This window comes from Suncus etruscus, chromosome 10 (genome assembly GCF_024139225.1).
Source record: "Suncus etruscus isolate mSunEtr1 chromosome 10, mSunEtr1.pri.cur, whole genome shotgun sequence".
NCBI classification, from domain to species: Eukaryota; Metazoa; Chordata; class Mammalia; order Eulipotyphla; family Soricidae; genus Suncus; species Suncus etruscus.
The window spans coordinates 41,340,991-41,363,898 of record NC_064857.1 but is presented as its reverse complement, the minus strand read 5'-3'; the positions used below and the strand labels follow the sequence as shown (position 1 = coordinate 41,363,898).

The 22,908-nt window shown below is 35.7% G+C and overlaps 1 protein-coding gene and 1 non-coding gene across 2 annotated transcripts in view; one reads left to right on the top strand and one right to left on the bottom strand.

Annotated features, from left to right (window-relative positions):
- CA8 (carbonic anhydrase 8) overlaps positions 1-22,908 on the bottom strand; it is a 92,021-nt gene that overhangs the window by 11,663 nt on the left and 57,450 nt on the right. Inside the window, exons 4-7 of the mRNA XM_049781966.1 lie at positions 21,005-21,100; positions 7,882-7,944; positions 6,133-6,181; positions 4,088-4,200 (exon numbers count right to left, since the gene is read on the bottom strand). Of these exons, the coding sequence (XP_049637923.1) occupies positions 4,088-4,200; positions 6,133-6,181; positions 7,882-7,944; positions 21,005-21,100 (321 nt within the window). The remainder of the gene's footprint in view (positions 1-4,087; positions 4,201-6,132; positions 6,182-7,881; positions 7,945-21,004; positions 21,101-22,908) is intronic.
- On the top strand, positions 2,525-2,715 carry LOC126021335 (U2 spliceosomal RNA). The gene has a single exon (XR_007499881.1). It is a non-coding gene; the product is annotated as a U2 spliceosomal RNA (small nuclear RNA).

Below are 22,908 nucleotides of genomic sequence, written 5' to 3'. Positions count from 1 at the left end.
TGGCCGGAGTGATAGCACAGCAGTAGGGTGTTTTGGCTTACACTCAGCAGATCCAGGACCGACCTGGTTTGATCCCCAGCATCCCATATGGTCCCCCTAGCCAGAAGCGATTTCTGAAAGCATAGCCAGGAGTAACTCCCTGAGGATCACCGGGTGTGGCCCAAAACCAAATAAAGCTCCACATAACCAATAATCATAGAGAATGAAAATCAAAACAATAATGAGATAACATCTCATACCACAAAGACTGGCAAACATCACAAAGAACAAGAACCATTAGTGGTGTGAGTGCAGGGAGAAAGGGATATTCATTTATTGCTGGTGTGATGGTGTGAATTCCATCTAGTCCAGTCTTTCTGGGAAAACAATATAGATATTCTTAAAAATCTGGACATTGAATTCCCATATGATCCAGCAATACCACTCCTAGGGATATATCCTATTCCTCAAAAACACAATACAATAATGCCTTCTGCACACCTATGTTCATAGCACTGCTATTACAATAGCCAAAATCTAGAAACAACTCAGATGGCTAAGAACAGATGAGCAGCTAAAGAAACTGTGTTACATCTACACATTAGAATACTATGCCTCTATTAGAAAAAAATTAAGTCATGAAATTTGCCTTTACATGAATGGATATGGAGATTACTCTGCTGAGTAAAATAAGTCAGTCAGGGGAAGAGAGAAAAACACAGAATAGTCTTACTCATCTGTGGGATTAAAGAAAAATAAAAGACATTATTGTAATAATATTCAGAGGCAATAGAGATGAGGGCTAGAAAGACCAGCCCATGCTCTGATGCTTACCACAAAGAGGGGTAAGAGCAATTAGATAAGTAACTACATTAACAGCTACCATAACAATGATAGAGAAATACAATGCCTGTTCCAAAGACAGGCAAGAGGTGGAAGAGGAGGAAAATGAAGGACATTGGTGGTGGCAAAGTTGCACTGGTGAAGGGGATGTGCATTTTATGGCTGAAACAATTATGTTTGTAACCATGGTGCTTAAATAAAGAAATTACTATTAAAGAAAGAAAATAAAAAAAAGAGCAGTATATATCTATATATATTTGTGTATATCTGATTAAAGTGGTGAAAACGATAGAACAGTAATACAAAAAAAAACGTAAAACATTTCTAATTTTTGCTCTTCCATTTTTTTTTTCAGAAATAACTCTCTAAATCTAGATAGATTTAATCTGGTTAATATTTCTTCCTTATAGTTTCAGGCATTTTTCTTATAATTTTCATAACTTTATCTTATCATCTACCTCCCTAACTCTAACTCTTGAGTATAGAAATTGTATTTTACCTTTGTAATCCTCTGTATCAGATGAAAATTCAGTAATAGCTTCTTGTAAGAATAATAAAGAGTGAATAAAGAAATTTATATTGTGATGTTAAAATTATAAAAGTAATAAAATGGTGTAATGAAGTTTATAGAATAACGAGAAGATGGAGAAAATGTAATATAAAACTTTTAAAATTCATCTGTAGAAAAAGAAAATGAAAATAAACAGAAATTATTTGCATACAATAATTTTATATTATTTTATAGCCCTTTTAATCTTAGATTCCTAAGATAAAGGCTAGTATCAAAGAACTCACAAAGCTCAACAAAAAGATCCAATAAATAATCCCATGCAAAAATGGGAGAAAGAAATGAGTAGGCATTGCCACAAAGAAGATAAATATATAAATATATATGCCTAGTTAGCATATGAAAAAGTGCTCATAGTTACATATTAGGAAAATGCGGGGCTGGGCGGTGGCGCTAGAGGTAAGGTGCCTGCCTTGCCTGCGCTAGCCTTGGATGGACCGCGGTTCGATCCCCCGGTGTCCCATATGGTCCCCCAAGCCAGGAGCAACTTCTGAGCGCATAGCCAGGAGTAACCCCTGAGCGTTACCGGGTGTGGCCCAAAAACCAAAAAAAAAAAAAAAAAAAAAAGATCAGGAAAATGCAAATCAAAACAACACTAAGAAGATATCTCAGTGAGAATAAATGTATCAAAAAGTCTGGAAATCACCTATTTTGGTTGTGTTATAGTCAGAAAGAAAATCTCATTCACTGTTGATGAGACTGTCACCTTGGTTCAACTGCTATGTAAAGCAATTTTGGAATTTCTCAAAAATAGAAAAATGGAGGCCAGAGCAATAGCCCAGTGGATAGTGTGGTTGCATTGCATGCAGATGACTATGGCTCATGAGTGCTGCCTGACTCAAAAACCAAACCAAAAAATAAAAAAAGAAAGAAAGAAAAAGAAAAACAGTAGATCCCAGTGATTGACTTCTTGGCAGAAAAACATTAATTCAAAAAAATATGTACACCTATGTTCACTGCAGCATGTATTGAACTTATACATACAATATCCAAGATAAGGAAACGTGCTCAACTATGGATGGATGATCAAAAAGCTGTGGAATCATATACACAGTGGAATGCCATGCAATAATGCATTTTATTGCTATATGCATGAAACTAAAAAATAACATTCTGAATAGTCAGTAAGGAACAATCGCTTCTCAGCCTTTTGGCTAAGATCAAGTATAGTATCTGTTCTTATCAGTTTAATATCTGATACGTCGTCTATCTGACGACAATATATTAAATGGATTTTTGGCACTAGTTACTGGAATAGGAGCTTGCTCCGTCCATTCCACGCATCAACCTGGTATTGCAGTACCTCCAGGAACGGTGCACAAAAAAAAAAAAAAAAAAAGAAGAAGTAAAGGAACAGATACAGAATCATATCTCTCATATGTGGAATTTAAAAACACAAAGTAAGGGAGCCACAAAGGTGACAAAATGAGAATGCTGTTACAAGAACTGAGTCTGGGTTTGGGAGGGATGATTGGAACATTGGTAAAGGGAAATGCATGCTCTGGTGTGGGTATGGTGTTGGGATTATATATGTGTGAACTATATCTAACAATATTGTTAATCACTGCACCTCAAAACGAACAAACACGGATTCACAATGAAAGATTAATATGTGATGAGATATTTAAAGCTAAAAAAATACAGTAAAAGGCAAAACCTGTTATTATAGCCTTAGAAGTTGTGGCATATAAAATCATTGAACTACACAGCTTTAAATAAAAGATAAAATTGTGCCTTTCAAAATAAATGCATAAAACTTGAGGAGACTATATGAAGTAAAAGAAACCAAGAAGTGAAGATAATCATATGGTGTTTTCACTCAAATATCAAATATAAGTATGCAAAGCAAAACAAACTGGCATATACAATAAAAATAACTCTCAACAGTCAAAGAGTACCATAAAAAGAAGAAAAGAAGTGGAGCACAGGGGTTCATTTTGACAATGAATAGTCCTGAAACTTCCATATCAGGTGTAATCAGACATATACAAATACAGACATATGTAGCTGTATCCCCAAAATCTTACAGTACAATAAACCAATGGTATGTAAATAAAATTTTATTTAAAAATAAAATAAAGTTTGAATGGGAAGGTTTTAAAGATGAGAACAAATAAAAGACTTTTCAAAGTAACCAGTAAACTTGAACTTATTTTATTTATTTATTAGCTCTAAAAGCAACTCATAATTCAGAGCAGGATAGAGGTAATTAAGACATAGCCTAGAGAAAATAATCCAGACATTTGCAGGGCATTCTTACTACTCCTCACCCTCTAAATAAGAATATTTCTGCACAAATCCAAGAAAAACTACTAGAAAACTATGTCTGATTTACAAAAATAACTAATGTTCTCGATTTATTTCCAAGATATCTCAACCACACTCCATGTCTAGGGATTCCAACATTATTAACGAAGAAAAAAAAAACTTACACTCATAAAATAATCTATTTCTGTGAGCTCTATTTACTCTATAAAAACTAGCTTTAAAAATACAGATCATAAATGATGGCTGGGTTTTGTTCATCTCTGACCTTTCAATTGCTTTCAGTGGTTCAAGACATTTAACTTTCATCTGAAAAGATGTGACTGAACCAAAGGGAGCTAAAACATAAAACAAACATTTCCCTTTCACAGAAGCAATACATAACCTTTCACTCTAAACTGCATGCCAAAAGATTTAAAGCACTGTACTCACCTGTAACTGAGATATGGTTAAAGGGTATCGAAACAATATCCAGGTAACACCTTCACTGCAAGGTGGAATGGTCAGAGAGCCTTCATAGACCCAATAATCCCTCAGCAGAGGATCTGTGAAATCATGAGGACAGGTCACAAAAATGCAAGCTAATTAACGATAATTTTGAGTGTTCCAATGATGGTCTTCAAAATTACAGCTTTAGGGGCCGGGCGGTGGCGCTGGAGGTAAGGTGCCTGCCTTACCTGCGCTAGCCTAGGAGACGGACCGCGGTTCGATCCCCCGGCGTCCCATATGGTCCCCCAAGCCAGGAGCGACTTCTGAGCGCATAGCCAGGAGTAACCCCTGAGCGTTACCGGGTGTGGCCCAAAAACCAAAAAAAAAAAAAAAAAAAAAAAAAAAATTACAGCTTTAACCCAACACTTGTCAGTCTGTCATTTTTTTTTTTCTGAAGAAAACAGCTTTTTTTTTCCCTTGGAAGAGGCTGAAGCCAAAAGGCCCCAGAATCAGCCCCAGGAAAAAGCCTCAGCCTGTCATTTTTAACTGAGAACTTCTCATATGTATTTTTTCATTTTAATAATATATTTTAATTCAAAACATCCAAACATTTCCATGTAGAATCCATGAGTGTTGAGTAATAGTATCTTACATGTGTTCTTAAACTAGCCGTCATGGAGAAAATAATAAAAATAAATTCTTTATTATTAATTGTGACTTTGATTGATGGCTTATTCCACATAATAAGCAATTCAAGGCAAACAGCAAAGGAGAAATATAAGCTTAGCCTTTTGTTCTATTAAAATATATAACTGACACTTCAAAGGTTCTATATAAACTCATTTAGCACCCTTACAAACTAGTGCCATATGTCCTACTACTTAGTCCCTTTTTTAGGATTAGACTGTGAAATCATAAAAGGCTTTTTTCTCATGGTTACTCACTCAGATAAATTACCGGGTGAACCAGAACTTGAACCAACACAATCTGATTTCAAAATCTGTTGTTTTTACTCATTTACTATTATTTCTGTTGTTGTTTGGGGGCCACATTTGACAGTTCTCAGGGTTTACCTTACCTTTGTGCTCAGGGACCTTTTAGGGTGCCAGATTTCAAACCCAGGTCAGCTGAATGCAAGGCAAGCTTCCGAACCACTGTAATGTTTCTCTAGCCACTAACATCTATGTTTTTAAGCACACTATTTTAGCTACTATTAATTACTTCCCCAACAGCAAAATGTTAAGAATTTTTTAATGACAGGACAAAAGAAATTGTTCTAATGGAACTTTTAGTTGTGCCTTATTGGAATTGATGATTAAATAGAAATGTAAAAGTTCAACAGAAGGTGAAAACTGATTTATTGTAGAGTTATTAAATGTAGAAGATAGAAAATACAATGCATCAATGTATTTGGTTTTGTTTGAGACACCAAGTAGCGGCACCTGTTTAGGCAGAAAAATGTGATGGATAAACTTGATGCAAAAGAGCCTTTTAACTGTAAATTACATTCTGAATGTTTTGTGCACAATAATTCTTACCTGTTCAGATATTAATAGTAATTATATTTAGATAATAGTATGGATACAAAAGGTGACTTTATCAAATTAGACCTAACATTTGTTTTATTCTAGAGATAAATAAGAATTTCACTGATTAAATGTCAAGAGTATAATATTATGCTTGTACTTTACTTTTTGTTTGTTTATTTTTTGTCTCAGATTGATATCTATGCTTCATTTTGCAAAGCATGCACTCAACAACTGACCTATATGCCTGGTCAGAGATAGCAATTTTTCCAAATGGTAATCCTAAGAATGCTCTTTGGAACTATTGTTTCCAAAGGTTTATTCCAACATTCCAAATCATCTAAAACTGGCACCAGTTAGAATATAAGTGGTAAAGAAAATGTAAATACCAATAATTTATATAGTTAGATACATTGCAAAAATAGTGCAATTATTCACAATATTTTTAAAATATTTTTATTTAATAAAATAACATATTTACAATTAAAATACTTTTATAAACTAGTAAGTGTTAATGCTCACCTGGTAATAAAGTGTTAGGATTAAAACATGGAATTGTTTTGGACTTCCCCTGAAAAAGAAAAACAATGTACCACACATTAATCTAATTTTTTAAATTTTAAAATAAAAGCATTAACATTAATGTCCTGGCTGTACACCACGTGACAGCTCAATATTTATAGTAGTGTCAGTCCAGTAGTATCACAGGAAAATAATGGGAAAGTTACGCAGTAATCCACTAACCTCAGTGAGCCTAAATAATAACACAGAAGGCTCAACCACAGCTCAGTAAATCATTAGACACTGACTTTAGTAACACCAAGGAAAGATAAAACAATCATTTTAAATAGACCCTTGTTGATCTAAATTTTGATAATTCCATTTGCCTTTGTGTTGTAACACAACATATGCAATATGCATATGCAATATGAGGTAAATGTGTTTGTATCTGCATGAAGGCAGGCTATGATGGTGGATGGGTTATTTGGGACACTGGTGAAGTCATACTCATGGTCATGAGAGGTCATATGGATGTTCTTTCTGAGAACAAACTGCCACTTAGGAAAACGAAAAATACTCAACTTCAATCAAACCAGACATAATTTTCAGAGACATCTTTTTTTCAGACTAGACTTAAATTTCACAGAAAATTTCACCAACCTCCTATATTCCTTAAAATTAATAGTTAATTAATTGAAGAAATAAAGAAAAGTTCCCCACTCTAATCCTAGTGATGCAATGTCTTCATTCCCTTTTTTTTTTCTTTTTATTTTCTTTTCATTCCCTTTTGTTTAATTCCTTTTGGACAGGTTCAGGAGATCACCTCACACCTTGAAGTAGTCTGCTTTATCTGATAAGAGCATTTTGATGGACCATCTGAATTTCTCCTGAAAAAGTGATTGGTAGTGATGTTGGCTTTGCTATGAGATTCCGCATATGGAGGAAGCTGAGGCAGAAGGGGACAGGTGAGATGACATGGCAAGAATAAGAGTTCAGGTAGCACAGGCATGGTTGACTTCCTATCTCAACCCTACTAAAATAAAACTACTTGATACCAAGACTGGTGTGAGCTTTCTGATTAATCTCAACATTGCTAAAAGAATGAGTTGCTACTCCATATGATTTATCTGGAAAGAGTCACCAAGAAACTTGTTTTCTCCTGGTCTTGGACCCTTTCCATGGTGCTGATTTTTGTTGAGTTTAGGGTGTACCTTCCAAGCACAGGAAGTTGAGGCCATCTGTGGAATGTGATTTACAAGAATATAGTGCAACTAAGACCTTGCAGTACCAAATACCATCAGGAAACCCTAGCAATGCTCGGGGCTAAGGGGTCACACTTGATGGACTCAAGGGGGTCTCTAACACTTGGCTATGCTCGTAGATTATGGGGCCAGGCATGCAAGATATGTACCCTAACCCTTACACTATCACTACAGTCCTGTGTGCTGATATGTTGCTGGGTTTTTGTTGTTGTTTGTTTGTTTGTTTTTGGAACACAACCAGCAGTGCTCAGGGATTACTCCTGGTTGTATACTCAGGAATTATTCCACGTAGGACTCTGGATTGACTAGGTGACCAAACCCAGTTAAGGTGCATGCAACCCATTTTATGGACTATCCTGTTCCCTGAGTGCCTTTTTTTTTTATCTGTATTCCTTGCTATGATAAACTTCAACAGGAAATATGCTTTCTGTTTATCTTTTTGGCAAAACCTCAAGTGTGAAGGTGGTCTTGTACCCAATGTTTTCTTTCCTGTTAAATAATGACATACCTTATACTGGATATCCTGGAGGATTTCAGTCACAGCTTTCAGGCCTACATGTTCCTTTCCTATCTGAAATATATAAACCATAGATCACTGTCATTATTTTAATACTTATATTTCCTTCAAAATTACACAAGATTTCAGTTCATTTGAATGTCCTTCCTGGGAAATATTTAAAATACATCATTAATAGCCAGTTTGATACCCACGAAATATAATTAAAGCAATAGTGGAAGCCAATATAATCAAATAACAGAAGGGTCAAAAAGATTGTACAGGGATAAAGCATTTTGCCATATACATTGCCAACATGCTTTTTGATCACAAGTACAACTGGTCCTCTGAACCCATCCAAAAATAATCTTGGGAACAGAATCAGGGATAATCACTGAGCACAACAGTGCATATTCCCAAAACAAAGCAAAACAAAACAAGGGAAAAAAACACAATAAAATGCTAGCAATGTCCTTAATTTTTTTTGTGGTTTTTGGGCCACACCCAGTGACATTCTCAGGTTACTCCAGGCTATGTGCTGAGAAATTGTTCCTGGCTTGAGGGTCCATATGGGACACCAGGGAATCTAACCGAGGTCTATCCTAGGTCAGCTATATGCAAGACAAATGCCTTACCACTGCTCAGGCCCCATCCTTGAATATTTTTTAAGAAATAATAGCTTAATTAACTATTAACATCACTTACGAAGCCACGGTTATCAATTTATATAATATTGCAAAAAATTCTAAGGCTACTTAGAATAAAGCATTTTGCCATATACATTGCCAACATGCTTTTTGATCACAAGTACAACTGGTCCTCTGAACCCATCCAAAAATAATCTTGGGAACAGAATCACGGATAATCAATTAAAATTATTTTAAAAATCTTATTTTTAGGACTTTAATCTTTTTTCCTTTTTTTTCTTTATTTAAACATCTTGATTACACATATGATTGTGATTAGGTTTCAGTCATGTAAAGAACACCCCCTTCACCAGTGCAACATTCCCATCACAAATGTCCCAAATCTCCCTCTATCCCACCCCACCCCCACTTGTACTCCAGACAGGCTTTCCAGTTTCCTCATTCATTCACATGATTATGGTAGTTCTCTGTGTAGTTATTTCTATAACTGCACTCACCACTCTTTGTGGTGAGCTTCATGAAGTGAGCTGGAAGTTCCAGCCCTCCTCTCATTGTCTCTGAGGATTGTTGCAAAAATGACTTTTATTTTTCTTAAAACCCATAGATGAGTGAGACTATTCTGTGTCTCTCTCTCTCTCCCTCTGACTTATTTCACTCAGCATGATAGATTCCATGTACATTCATGTATAGGAAAATTCCATGACTTCATATCTCCTGACAGCTGCATAATATTCAATTGTGTATATGTACCACAGTTTCTTTAGCCATTCGTCTGTTGAAGGGCATCTTGGTTGTTTCCAGAGCCTGGCTATTGTGAATAGTGCTGTGAGGAAGGGGTTTTTGTATTGTATTCTTGTTTTCTTAGGGTATATCCCTAGGAGTGGAATAGCTGGGTCGAATGAGAGCTCAAGTTCCAGATTATGGAGGAATCTCCATATCGCTTTTCATAGAGGTTGGACTAGATGGCATTCCCACCAGCAGTGGATAAGAGTTCCCTTCTCTCCACATCCCCGCCAGCACTGATTTTTCTCATTCTTTGTGATGTATGCCAATCTCTGTGGTGTGAGATGGTATCTCATCTTTGTTTTGATTTGCATCTCCCTGATGATCAGTGATGAGGAGCATTTTTTCATGTGCTTTTTGGCCATTTGTATTTCTTTTTTATCAAAGTGTTTGTTCATTTCTTCTCCCCATTTTTTGATGGGATTAGATTTTTTTCTTGTAAAGTTCTGTCAGTGCCCTGTATATTTTGGATATTAGCCCCTTATCTGATTGGTGTTGGGTGAATAGTTTCTCCCACTCGGTGGGTGGCTCTTGTATCCTGGGCACTATTTCTTTTGAGGTGCAGAAGCTTCTCAGCTTAATGTATTCCCATCTGTTGATCTCTGCTTCCACTTTTTTGGAAAGTGCAGTTTCCTCCTTGAAGATGCCTTTGGTCTCAATGTCATGGAGTGTTTTACCAATGTATTGTTCTATATATCCAATAGTTACAGATCTGATATCAAGGTCTTTAATCCATTTGGATTTTACCTTCATACATGATGTTAACTGGGGGTCTATGTTAGCTTTTTTGCAAGTGGCTAACCAGTTCTGCCAGCACCACTTATTTTAATCTTATTTTATTTTAATTTATTTTTTATTTTATTTAATTTTATTTTATTATATTAAATTTATTTCATTTTCACCTTAGCTCTACAATATTGCTATAAATTTTTAATCCATTTTTGAAACATGATTTATGTTTATTAACTCAGAAACAAATGAGTGTGCAAACTCATATTTGAGTAAGTTTTGCTTATCACTGAATATAATTTTATAGTCACATTTTTATACTTAAATTAATAAAAAATAAACTATTCATAGGTTTCCATTTCAAAATATATGCCACTACATATTATTAGTGTAGAGAATGCTGAGAACTTGAGGTTTACAAAACTTAATATTAAATATTCTTGATCTTAACTTTAAAAATTATTAGTATAACCTGAAATTCACTTTCATCCAAATTCCAATGATAATGAAAATGTTCTCCATGAAAATAAAAAACAATAATAACAGTAATATGTGAACTCAGATAAATTATCATTGCTATTATTCATTTTGTTTTCTCTCACATAAATTTTGGGAGAATGACCTAGAAAGGGACAGACAAAACAGCTATGTGAATATTCTGTTATTCTCCAAGTTGTGAAATACACCGGGTGAAAGGGCACCAGGGAGGAAAAAGAGAAACAAGAAACTTACATAATCCAAGGCCAATCGTTAAAACAAAAAAGTCCAAGCATTTGTAGTTCATGATATAAATCTTTAAAAACAAAAGAGTATCCGAAGTTTAAAAGAAATCCCATGGCAAATTTACTCATGAGTGCAAAGACCTGGAGCTTTAGGCAGAATCCCTCACTAAATCCTCTAGGCAAACATAGTGTGTGTGTTGCCAGTTTGACCAAGATAGAGTTTAACCAAGATACTGAAATGTAATGTCTGAAGCTGGGATGTTTTCCTGTTTGGGGTCTCCTGTCAGGTCACAGCTCTTTGGCGAGCTACATCAGAATACTGCAAAATCAGATAAGACAGTAACTCAGGAGCAAGGTCATGAATGCTGGGCACCAGCCTTCTCATTCTGGCTTACTTTTTAGTACTGAGCAAGTTTACTTAACCTCTGTGTCCTTCTCTTTCCTCATCTGTATATCTGAGAGGATAAAAGTAATAGGTTTATTGCATTTTGTTGTTGTTGTTGTTCTTGTTCTTGTTGTTCAGGTGGACAGAAGAGCCTCACCAAATGGAGCTCAGGACTTTCTCTTGGTTCTGTGCCAGATCACTCCTGGTAGAGACGCAATACTGGGGATGAAATCCAGGTTGACTGTGTGCAAGGAAAGCACCCTACCTGCTGTATTATCTCTCAAAGTAATAGGTTTTAATGTTCCTATTTTAAACATATAGTATCAAAGTCAGTTTTTATGCTTTGTAACTATTATTATTATGGGCCTATTTGCCTAGAAAGATTCTTCATTTTATGGGCAACACAAATAGCATGCAAAATATTCTAGAAACTGTTTCATCACTCTCATTACTTTTTTTGGTCAAGTTTATGTATATAATTACTGTAATCGCTAAAAAAAATAAACAGATACAAAGGAAGGTCTGAAAGTTACAGCACTTAAAATACTGAAATACTTCAATTTAGATCATAACTCTACCTGAGGCTGATTCCACCATGAACCACAATATCAATGAGCTTATATTTTCTTTTGCTACTTTTAGTCATTTGTTTATTTAAACACTGTAGAAACAAACATGCTTATAGTTGAGTTTTAGTCATAGAATGTACATCCTCCTTTATCAATGTAAGTTTCATGCCACCAAGGTCCCCAATTTCCCTCCTTCCTCGCCAGCCCTACTCACTGTCTATCTCTGGGACAGGCATTCTGCTTGTCTCTTTATCATTATCATAGCAGTAATCAGTTTCACTCACCACTCTTTGTGGCAAGCTTCATATCATGGGTTGGTCCTGCTGGCTCTCACCTGTTATTGTCTCTGAATATTATTATCATACTTTTATTTTTCTCATATCTCATGGGTAAAAGAGACTATTATAAGTCTATCCCTTCTCCTTCTGAATCATTTCACTCAGCATAATAGTCTACTTGTCCATTCATGTAAAAGCAAATTTCATAAATTCATTTTCCTAATGGCTGTATAGTATTCCACAGTGTCTTTAGCCATTCATCTGGGTGGCTTTGAGATTCTGGTTAATGTAAACTGCACTGTGATGAACAGAGGAGGGCAAAGGGTATTTTTCTATCATGCTTTTGTATCCCTAGGGCATATCTCTAGGAGTAGTATTGCTCGTTCATATAGAAGCTGAATGTCCAGTTTTTTTTTTTAAGAAATACATTATACTGAGAAGTTTGTGCACTTCAAAAGAAACTAACTAGGATACAAAGGCTACCCAGGGAATGGGAGAAACTTTCACCCAATACCTATCTGATTAAGGATGGTATCTAAGATATACTAGATACTGACAGAACTCAACTTGAAAAAAGACCTAGCAAAGACCCATCAAAAATGGAGAAAATAAATGAACAAACATTTCCTCAACAAAGAAATACAGTTGGCAAAGGCACATGAAAAAATGTTCCATATCATTAATCACCTGGGATATGCAAATCAAGACAGCAATAAGGTATCATCTCACACCACAGAGACTGGTACACATCACAAAGAACAAGACAAACCAGTGCGGGTGTGGACACAAGAAGAAAGGGACATTCATTCATTGTGGGTGGGAATGCTATCAAGTCCAGCCTTTCTGGAAATCCATGTGTTTATTCCTTTAAAAAAATGGAAATTGAGTTCCCATATGATCCAACAATACCATTCCTAATGATGACTTTAGGAACTCAAAAACACAATACAAAAATGTTCTCACCACTCCTATGTTCATCGCAGCACTATTTACAATAGCCAGAATATTGAAGCCATCCAGGTGCCCAACAACAAATGAGTAGCTAAAGACACTGTGGTGCATCTACATAATGGATTACTATATAGATATTACTGTATATATTATATATTACTATATATTATATTAACTATATAGAAAAAATAAATTCATTAGATTTGCTTATACATGAATATACATGAGAGTATTGTGCTGAGTGAAATGATTCAGAGAGAGAGGGGATAGACTTATAATAGTCTCTCTTATTTGTGGGATATGAGAAAAATAAAAAATAGTATGGTAATAATACTCAGAGACAACAGAGATGAGGATTATGATGACCAGTCCATGTTAGAAAACTTGCCACAAAGTGTAGAGTGCTGTTAGAGTAGAAAGGGTATAAAATGGACATATATGGCACACCTTCATTAATACTAGTGGAAACCACAATGTCAAAAAAGAAATGAGAGAGACAAAGAGTGAAAGTAATATGCCTGCCCCAAAGGCTGTACAGGGATGGAAAGTAAAAGATAAAAGGACATCAGAGAGGTTGAGAGGGAAAATGTTGACACTGTTCTCATGAAATGTGCACTGATGAAGGTTATAATACACTGAATGATTGATACTCAGTCATGAACAATTTGATCATGAAAAAGACACTATCGTATAAAGAAACTTGAAACCGGGGCCTGAGAGATAGCACAGCAGCATTTGCCTTGCAAGCAGCCAATTCAAGACCTAAGGTGGTTGGTTCAAATCCCGGCATCCCATATGGTGCTCCATGCCTGCCAGGAGCTATTTCTGGGCAGATAGCCAAGAGTAAGTCCTGAGCACCACCGTGTGTGGCCCAAAAACCAGAAAGAAAAAAAAAAAAAGAAACTTGAAACCACGATATTTAAATAAAAAATATATAAAACTCAAAAAAAAAAAAAAAGAAATGTCCAGCTCTGTACTTTATAACTTTTTAGTCTTAATTCTGTGTCATCTGATATTATGACCTCCTCAGCCTTTTTAAGAGAGTTCTTTGCTTGAATGCTTTTTCTTTCATCTTTGACCTTGAGTCTATGTTTGCTCTAACTATTAAGATGTGTATCTTGTAGGCAGCACAATGTTGGATTCAACTTTTTTTAAATCTATTTTGCCACTATGTCTCTCAATTAATGTGTTTATTCCATTAACTTTGAGAGAGATGATTGTCATGGGATTTAGTGTCATCTTTTTGTAGTTTGTATGTTTATTGGGTCTGCCTTGCCTTAAAGTAGAACTTTCAATTATTTTAAAGTTGGTATTGTGTCTGTAAATTTTCTGAGCTGTTGTTTATCTGGTAAGATGTAAATCCTTCCTTCAAACCTGAAATGAAAGTCTGGCTGGGTAAATTATTCTTGGCAAAGCATTCATTTTATTGAGTCCTGTCACTATATCCGCCATTTTCTCTAGGCCTTGAGGGTTGCTTGCGACAAATTTGCTGCAAATCTTTTTTTATTAATGTCTTTATTTAAACACCTTGATTACAGATATAATTGTAGTTGGTTTCAGTCATATAAAGAACACCCTTCACCAGTGCAACATTCCCATCACCAATGTCCTGAATCTCCCTCCTCCCCACCCCACCCCTGCCTGTACTCTAGACAGGCTTTCTATTTTCCTCATTGTTTCACTTTGTTGTGATAGTTCTCAATGTAATTATTTCTCTAACTGCACTCATCACTCTGTGGTGAGCTTCATGTCATGAGCTAGACCTTCCAGCCCTCCTCTCTTTTGTCTCTGAGAATTATTGCAAAAATGTCTTTTATTTTTCTTAAAAGTCATAGATGAGTGAGACTATTCTGTGTTTATCTGTCTCCCTCTGGCTTATTTCACTCAAGTCTACTGTAAATCTTAAGAATGCTCCTTTTTATGTAATTTTCCTTTTAATTTTTGTATTTTTATTTCTAATCTTGCTGCCTTCAGTATTCTATTCCTATCTGTGGTGTTTGTTCATCATTGTAACTAGGATGTGCCATGTGTGTTTTTCTTTGTATCTCTTTTAACTGGTATTCTTCAGGCATGCAAGATTTTAGCTTTGGGAGCTTCTTTGCAATGATGTGCTTGACTCTTGATTCTTCATGGCGATTTTCTTCCTGGGCCTCTGTGACTCCAAAAATTCTTATGTTGTTTCTACTAAATTTATCGGAAACTTCTGGTTTTTTATCTGTTTACATTCTTTGAAGACTTTTTCTATCATCTGATCATTTGTTTTAAGACTCTTTTCCAAACTCTTCTTTCTGTTATATGAATTTTTTAAGACTCTTTTCCAAACTCTTCTTTCTGTTATATGAATTTTTTAAACAGGTCATCTTCTAGTCACTGATTCTGTCCTTAGCAACTGTTACCCTACAAGTGAGGCTTTCCAGTGAAGTTTTCATTTTGCCTGCTAAGTTTTTCAGTTCTGTTATTTTAGTTTTAAGTTTTCTCGTTTTTACTTTGATATCCTCTTGATTCCTGTGTGAGGTTCATTCAACTCATTCCATGGTTTCTTTGAGTTCTTTGACATCCTACATATTTCCTCTCTAACGTCTTTTTTGGACGCTATATAGATGGCCAGTACTGTTTGGATCTGCATATCAACTATCTTCATTTTCTAAGCATGGTGGTGTTCTGCACTGTTTCTCATTATGTTCTTTACATTATGTGTTGTGCTGAGGGGCCATTGAGTAGAGGCTATTCCCATGGTTTAGGATAGAAATGGTGTGGCTGTGATCTTTTTATGGTGCAGCTCTTACTGTGTCCCATCTGGGCCTTGGGGAGGTCACTACTCAACACACTACTCAACACAATGCTGCTTTGTGCCTTTTGCTGGGTTCCATATGGGCTGCTGGGTGGGTGCCACTCAACACACTGCTATTCCTGAGCTTCTTTTGTCAATAGGAGTCTCCCCCCTAGTGGTATTGGTGGAAGAGAAACAGAGACACTCCTGGTAATGCCTGGCCAGTGGTTCAGCAATGATGAGGGGTAAGGATTACACATCGCAGTGCTCAGACACCACATGATATCTTACACATGGGGCTTTACACATGCCAGGCACATGCTCTACCACTTTGAACTCTCTCCATAGCCCCTCATTGAGATTCTCACATCATTTGTGGGGGAGAAAGAGGGCACATTAGTAGTAATTTTCTCTAATTCTCTGCTCTCTTATGTGAGAAAATAATCCCAAATACACTGTCCTGTGAAATGCTATGATGCTCAATATCAGGAATGTCCTCATTTTATTTATCCAATCTACTCCCCATCTTGGGTTTTTTCACAATTGAATCCAGCATCCACATTTCCAATAAAACAAGACATATTTTTCTGTGTTTCAATATTAGTTCTTACCCAATATGCCTGTCTTTTCTATTTTGTGGAAGAGTCATTGTGGGCACACCCAGCTGAGCTCAATCTTACTCCTGTTTCTGTGCCTAGGAATCAATCGTGAACATGCTAGAGGATCATATGTGGTGCTAGAGAATTGAACTGGGTTGACAGTGCCCAATGAAATCCCCTTACACCCGTCCCATCTTTCTGGCTCTTGTCTTTCTAAAATTGAGGTTCTTCAAGGGGAAGTTTTGCCCACTGCTGTGACCTTATTTTCCCATTTACCAATCCTTTAATCTAAATGTGAGGCCTATGAATGCCCTCAGTCCCTCTCCTCTCTTTTACACACATTTCTCATTAGTTCTTAGTTTCATAAATTTTGTTCTCACAGATTGGGCATAATTATTTTTTTCCTCACAATAAACTTTAGGAAACTGAGAACAAATGTGCAAATTCTCAAGTCTTCTCTTGTCTAGAAATGTCAAGCTTGTTTCTGGAAACTAACATGCTCATTACAAGGGTTTCAATGCTCGCTCATGTCACCTTTATATGCAAAAATATGTCTTGGAAATATAAAAATATGTCTGAGCACCAAATTCAAGCATAAAGCTAACATATTCAGTTTCCTTCTCTTGATACAGTTTTGTATTATTCTGTTTATCATTATTATTCTTTTCTAATGAAATAATATTGTCTCCTAGCTTTATTGCCACATTTCAAGTTTAGATGTTTTATTAATTTTTGCAAGCAAAAAGAATAGAGATATTTTAAGGTATCTGTATTTAATAATTTTCTTGTTTTGGGGTCCACACCCAGAAATGCTCTAGAGATACTCCTGCCTCTCCATTATGGTCTTACTCTTGGAGGTGCTCAGGGAACCATATACAATAGTAGGGATAAATCCAAGTCAACAACATTCAACACAAGTGTCCTACCCTCTGTATAATCTCTCTTGAATCTCAAATATTTAAACATTTTGAAATTTCATACTATTATCTATTTCATAAAAACAGTTGTAAAATAGAATAAATTTTCCTTGTGAAAAAATTTGTTTAGTATATACAGTGAGAATAAAACTATTTTTAAACTGTAAAGATTTGTGTAAAACTTTAATGGCATAATTTTAAGATTGTTTATGAATATCAAAAGTCTCAAACTATATAACAACAAGAAGAATTAGTTTATAGCAGCAGTCTCAAATGCAATTTACCTGGGAGGCAAAGTCGGGGTGAGGCAGGGCCGCATAAGGGATTTCACAAAAAAAAAACAGTCCTCAAACATCATTATTAACAGTTTTAAATATTTCTTCTGAACATGAATAGAACATTGAGTGAATATCATGAACAGTTCGTCTGAACATGGCATCTTTTGCCTATTCCTTGCTGCCAGAGACTTGACAGTGCTTCTTCTCACAAATCTGAACCACATTTGGCTTTAGAGAGGAAGCAGTTCAGACCCTCAGTATGGCTTAAAAATGATCATCATTAAGTCTAGACCTGTACTTTGACTTATTAAAGTTCAATGTGGAGAATAACTTTTCACACAAATATGTGCTCCCAAAAAGGCACATAGTGCGCTTGAACATTCGGGAAAGCTCAGGGAAGCTGGGGGGCAATTCTCCCAAAAATTGCTCATGCATGTCTGCTTTTTTACTAATCTCCCTGAACTTGGCTTTGAGATCAGAGTTGCACTGCAGGTCAATGAGCTCCATTTGAAGCACAAGAGGAGCATCTTGCACATCAAAGGAAAAGGGGTCCACAAAAATTTGGAAAGTGGCTCTGTGCTTTTTGAAGACTGCAAATCTGTGATCAAATTCCTTCTCTAGCTTAAAAATAGCATCAACATATTTCTCACCACTGAATGGTATGCCTTTATCCACAAGTTCCTTGCATGCTGGGAAATGGCACAGGTTTGTCTGAGAGAGCTGGGATTTCCATAACACAAGTTTTGTGGAGAATGTTCTCACATTGTCATAGGCAGCACTGATAAGCTGCCCCAGGCCTTGTAACATCTTCTTTAGTACATTCAGCTTATGAGTGATGTCAACAAGAAAAGCTAAGTCCATGAGCCATTTGTGATCACTCAACTCAGAAACAGCATTCCTATCCTTCTCCATGAAGGCTTTCACTTCTTCTCTCAACTCAAAAAATCTTTTCAGGACATTTCCCCTGCTGAGCCAACGTACCACGGTGAAATAAAGCACATCTCCATATTCTGATTCCATTTCCTCTAAAAAAAGCACGGAACCTCCTGTGCTTTAAACCCCTGGATCTGATTTGGTTGATGCATTTCACAACAACAGACATCACATTGTCACATGGCAGGCATTTACTGCAAAGGGCCTGCTGATAGATAATACAGTGAAGAGTAATGGCCTTCTCTACACCCTCCTCTTCAAGTTCTTTTGAACAAGTGCCACCAGTCCATTTTTCCTCCCTGTCATCGATGGCACTCCATCAGTTATTATTCCAACAAACCTCTTCCATAGCAAATCTGCATTCTCAGTGGCATCACACAGATGCCAAAATATCTCATTAGCGGTGGTCTGGCCATGCATTGGGATTATTGTGAGCAGCTCCTCTGTCAATTCAAAATTGCGATCAACTCCACGGACATAAATTGTGAGCTGTGCAGTGTCTGTTATATCTGTGTCCTCGTCAAGAGCAACTGAGTATGAATCAAAACATTTGGCTTTCTCACACAGTTGATGATAACTGTCACTTGACATATCAGAAATGCGCTCTGCCACAGTGTTGGCAGAAAGGCTGATTTTGCTAAACTGACCTTTCTTTTCTGAACAGATAATACTTGCAGACTGTAACAAGCATTTTTGAACAAACTCTCCTTCTGTGAATGGTTTCCCTGCCTTAGCAATCATCTCACTAACCATGTAACTAGCTTCGACTGATGCAACATTCTCTTTGGTTGCTTTCTTGAAGAAATCTTGTTGCCTCATTAGACATGCTTTAAGACTGGCAACTCACTTGACTCTCTCATTTCCTTAATATTTTCACATTCCTCAGCATGTTTAGTTGAATAATGTCATTTCAAGTTGTATTCCTTGTGCACTACAACTTTCTCTGAGCAAATAAGACATGTGGGGATGCCCCTGTGCTCAACAAAGAAATACTGCGTCTCCCACTTTTCCTGAAATTGTCTGTGCTCATCATCAATCTTTCTCTTCACTGCAGGCTTTGATGAAGTCATGATGAAGGTATGACAAAATCTAATTATGTAATAAACTTCTCTCCCTTCTCTCCCTTAGGCCTCTGATAATGCAAGGGAGAGCGGACAGGAGCAGTGGAAATGACATCTGCACTAGGTGCAAAGTATTCACGATTATTCGCTTACCGAATATTCGCAATAAAAATCGCATTAGTAAGAAAGAAATCGAACGGAACTGCTCGGGGTATGCGAATGTTTAATGCAATTTTTTTCTTACTAATGCGATTCTTATTGCGATTATTCAGTAAGCAAATAATCGCGAATACTGCGATAGTTGAATGCCAGCCATGGGCCACAAAATGTTGTACGGAGGGCCGTAAACGGTCCGCAGGCCGCGAGTTTGAGACCCTTGGGATGATTTAGGCTTTGGAAATATGTGTCCTCCAAAAGTAAGTTTAATTGCTGTTTGGAAAAATTAAATTACTAAAGACTCCATGCAAAGATTACTACTCTAATTCAATATATTCGAGAGCTAGCCCAGTACTTCAAAGACTTAAAATAATGGCTCTGGTCTTGACAGCGGCAGTAAGTTTCCCTGTGACAATGACTTAGTCTTTCTGATCATTCCTGTCAATTTTCCAAGGTTTCTTCCATCTCTTAATATTTTAAAATCTCCAGAAGATAATGTTATAAAGTTAAAAAAAAAAACAACACCTCAAGAGCCAGGTTTGTGTGTCTGAATAGGTGTTTACACATGTACATGCCTGCATGCATGTGTTACTGGAGGAATAAAAACCAGGTCTCATGTATTTAATGTATATGCTTTATCACTGAGCCATATCGCTGGATTCTGGATTAATTTTTATTTGGGAAGTACAATAAATTTACTTGGAAAATGAAGGGTATAAAGAGTTTTTTCACTAAAGAGAATATGGCCTTCCCCAGAGTGAAGAGAGTAAAAAATATATATATATTATGTTTTGCTTTGGCATTCCTGACTGAATTTATGTAATATTCTTTCCTATCACAAACCTCAGATATAATCTTTATATTTATTATAGCCACCAAGGTCTTTACCAGTCTTATCTTATCAGACTTCAAATCACTTTGGGAATGAAAATTATTAATAACAAGTTTAAAAATTGACCACATAATTATATTATTGATTTTTTTTTGGATTTTTGTAGCAAGTCCAAGTCCAAAAATATTTTCTAAAATTCTTTTTCACTTACAAAAATGAACTTTACCATCAAGAAACATTTTCTAAATAATTTCTCCGAAGACCCTGAACAAACATTACTTTAAATAAAAAATTCTAATAAGTAAATTAATAATTTTGACCAATAAGTAGTGTTACTGACTGGCCCACAAAGATGGAGACTTTTTTAATTTCTTAAATTAAAGTATTTTCTATAAAGGTGCATCATGTCATTTCTTAGTCACACCATTGAAAGAGCAAAAAAAAAAAAAAAAAAAAAAAGAGGTCTACACACTGAATCAGAAATAAACATTCCTGGAAAGCAGATCATTAACAGATGTCATGTACCTGAACAAAAAGAGCGATGATGGCAATTCCATGTGGCTTCCCTACGGCTTCATCAATACTGCTGAATAGAGTGGAGTTCCAGTGTATCAGATGTAGCTGCATGAACAATAATAGAGAGGTCACCTCAACATTTTATCATTCTATTAAAAAGTAGATATAACAACTTTTAAGTATACCTATATAACACCACATGCAGCAATATTACAAAAAGATACAGAAAATGCTTATGCAATAAGCACAAATTCCTTTGTTGTTATTTCTGAACTGAAATAATACTTAGAAGATTGAACTTCTTGAATTTGCGATGGTCCAAATTTAGAGTATATCTTAAGAAATTCACAGATTTCATATGGATTGAATACCTCTCCTGAATGTTATCCCTGTTGGATTTCAGTTAAAGAAAACTTCAGGTATTGGAATCAAAACTGACAAATATTTAATGTATTTGTCTATTAAAAATCACATACTATGTAAAGTCACAATTTCCATTAAGATTACTATAAAACTAGTCTCAAATTCTGGATAGATGAGTTGAGCTCTTAAAATTACCCACACATAAAATCTTCTAAAAAATGCTACATCAAATGAAACTATGGTAAAAATAAAAAATGATAATGCAGAGGTCTTTAAAAGGCCATTTCAGCAATAGAAAATAAAATTTTATCTATGAAGGAAGATAAGCAATGCTTTGAGGATTCTCTAAGAAAGCAGAGAGCTCTGTAGTTTTCAAGTTTATCTGGAATATGCACTTGCTCTAAAAGCACTGATTAGACAGTTCCAGGAGACCAAATTCAATTCCCTCACTAAAATCAAATGGTCACTAAGGTACTTAGCATTAGAGTAGCTAGTAAACCTATCTTGAATACTATTACCATCACTAACAACCTTAATTGTTTCCATTACCACCTTGAAACAGTGGCTTAATTAAAATTCGTTAATTGAAAGAAAAGAGTCAATAAGAGTCAGTAGCCAGGTACTTTTAGCATCAATATAACATATTAAGAAAAATTATGGTGAGGGTTGCAACAAATCAGGTTTTCTACTTAGCTCCTTTTAACTAGAATTGAAGATTATAAAGTTGACCACTAGAGGGAAATAATGAGTCCCCCGCTCGTCACAAAAACTGGCTGACAATTTCATACCTAAGAAATGAGTTGTGACTACCCACTAAATTCAACTCCCAAGGTGCTTACTCTAAGAGCCCAAGGGAGACATTATAATCTTTCCACTAATAATAAAACACAACCCCATTTTAATATTTACTGGCTACAACAGCACAAGAGCCCTGGTTATATAGGTAAGAATTGACCATGTTCATTAAATAAACAAATAAAAAACGTATTTTAGGGTTTGATGTTTGTTATGTTTTTTAAATTAAATTGTAATTATATATTAATTATAAAGTAAATATATAAATACATATTTTATATATGTACACACAGATTACAGTTGTTCTTTTTTTATTAATAATTTATTTAGGCCTGCTTCCCTTGTCCCACGTCCTCCTCCAATGCCAAGATTCATGGAGATATAGAATGGACACCCTAATTCTGCAATTCAGTGGTCTAACATACTAAGCTCCATATACAGTAACCATTATGATAATAGTTTGATAAAATACTCCATAATTATGTCTTCTACTATGATCTAAAGCTTATAACCAGGGAGACCACTGAACTAGGTGACTGCACACCAGAAACTTACGTTGCAGGTCCCACTCATTGAGTATGTTTTTGCAAATTACGATTATCCCTTATCTTTTTTTAATTTTATGTTTTTCTTTTTTATGTATTTATTTTGTGATTTTACTTCTTTTCTCCTGCATCAGTTCAAACAATGTTACCAATGCCCATGCTGTCAGTTAACTTTCAGGAAAGGAACCTCAAACCACAAGACATGGGGGA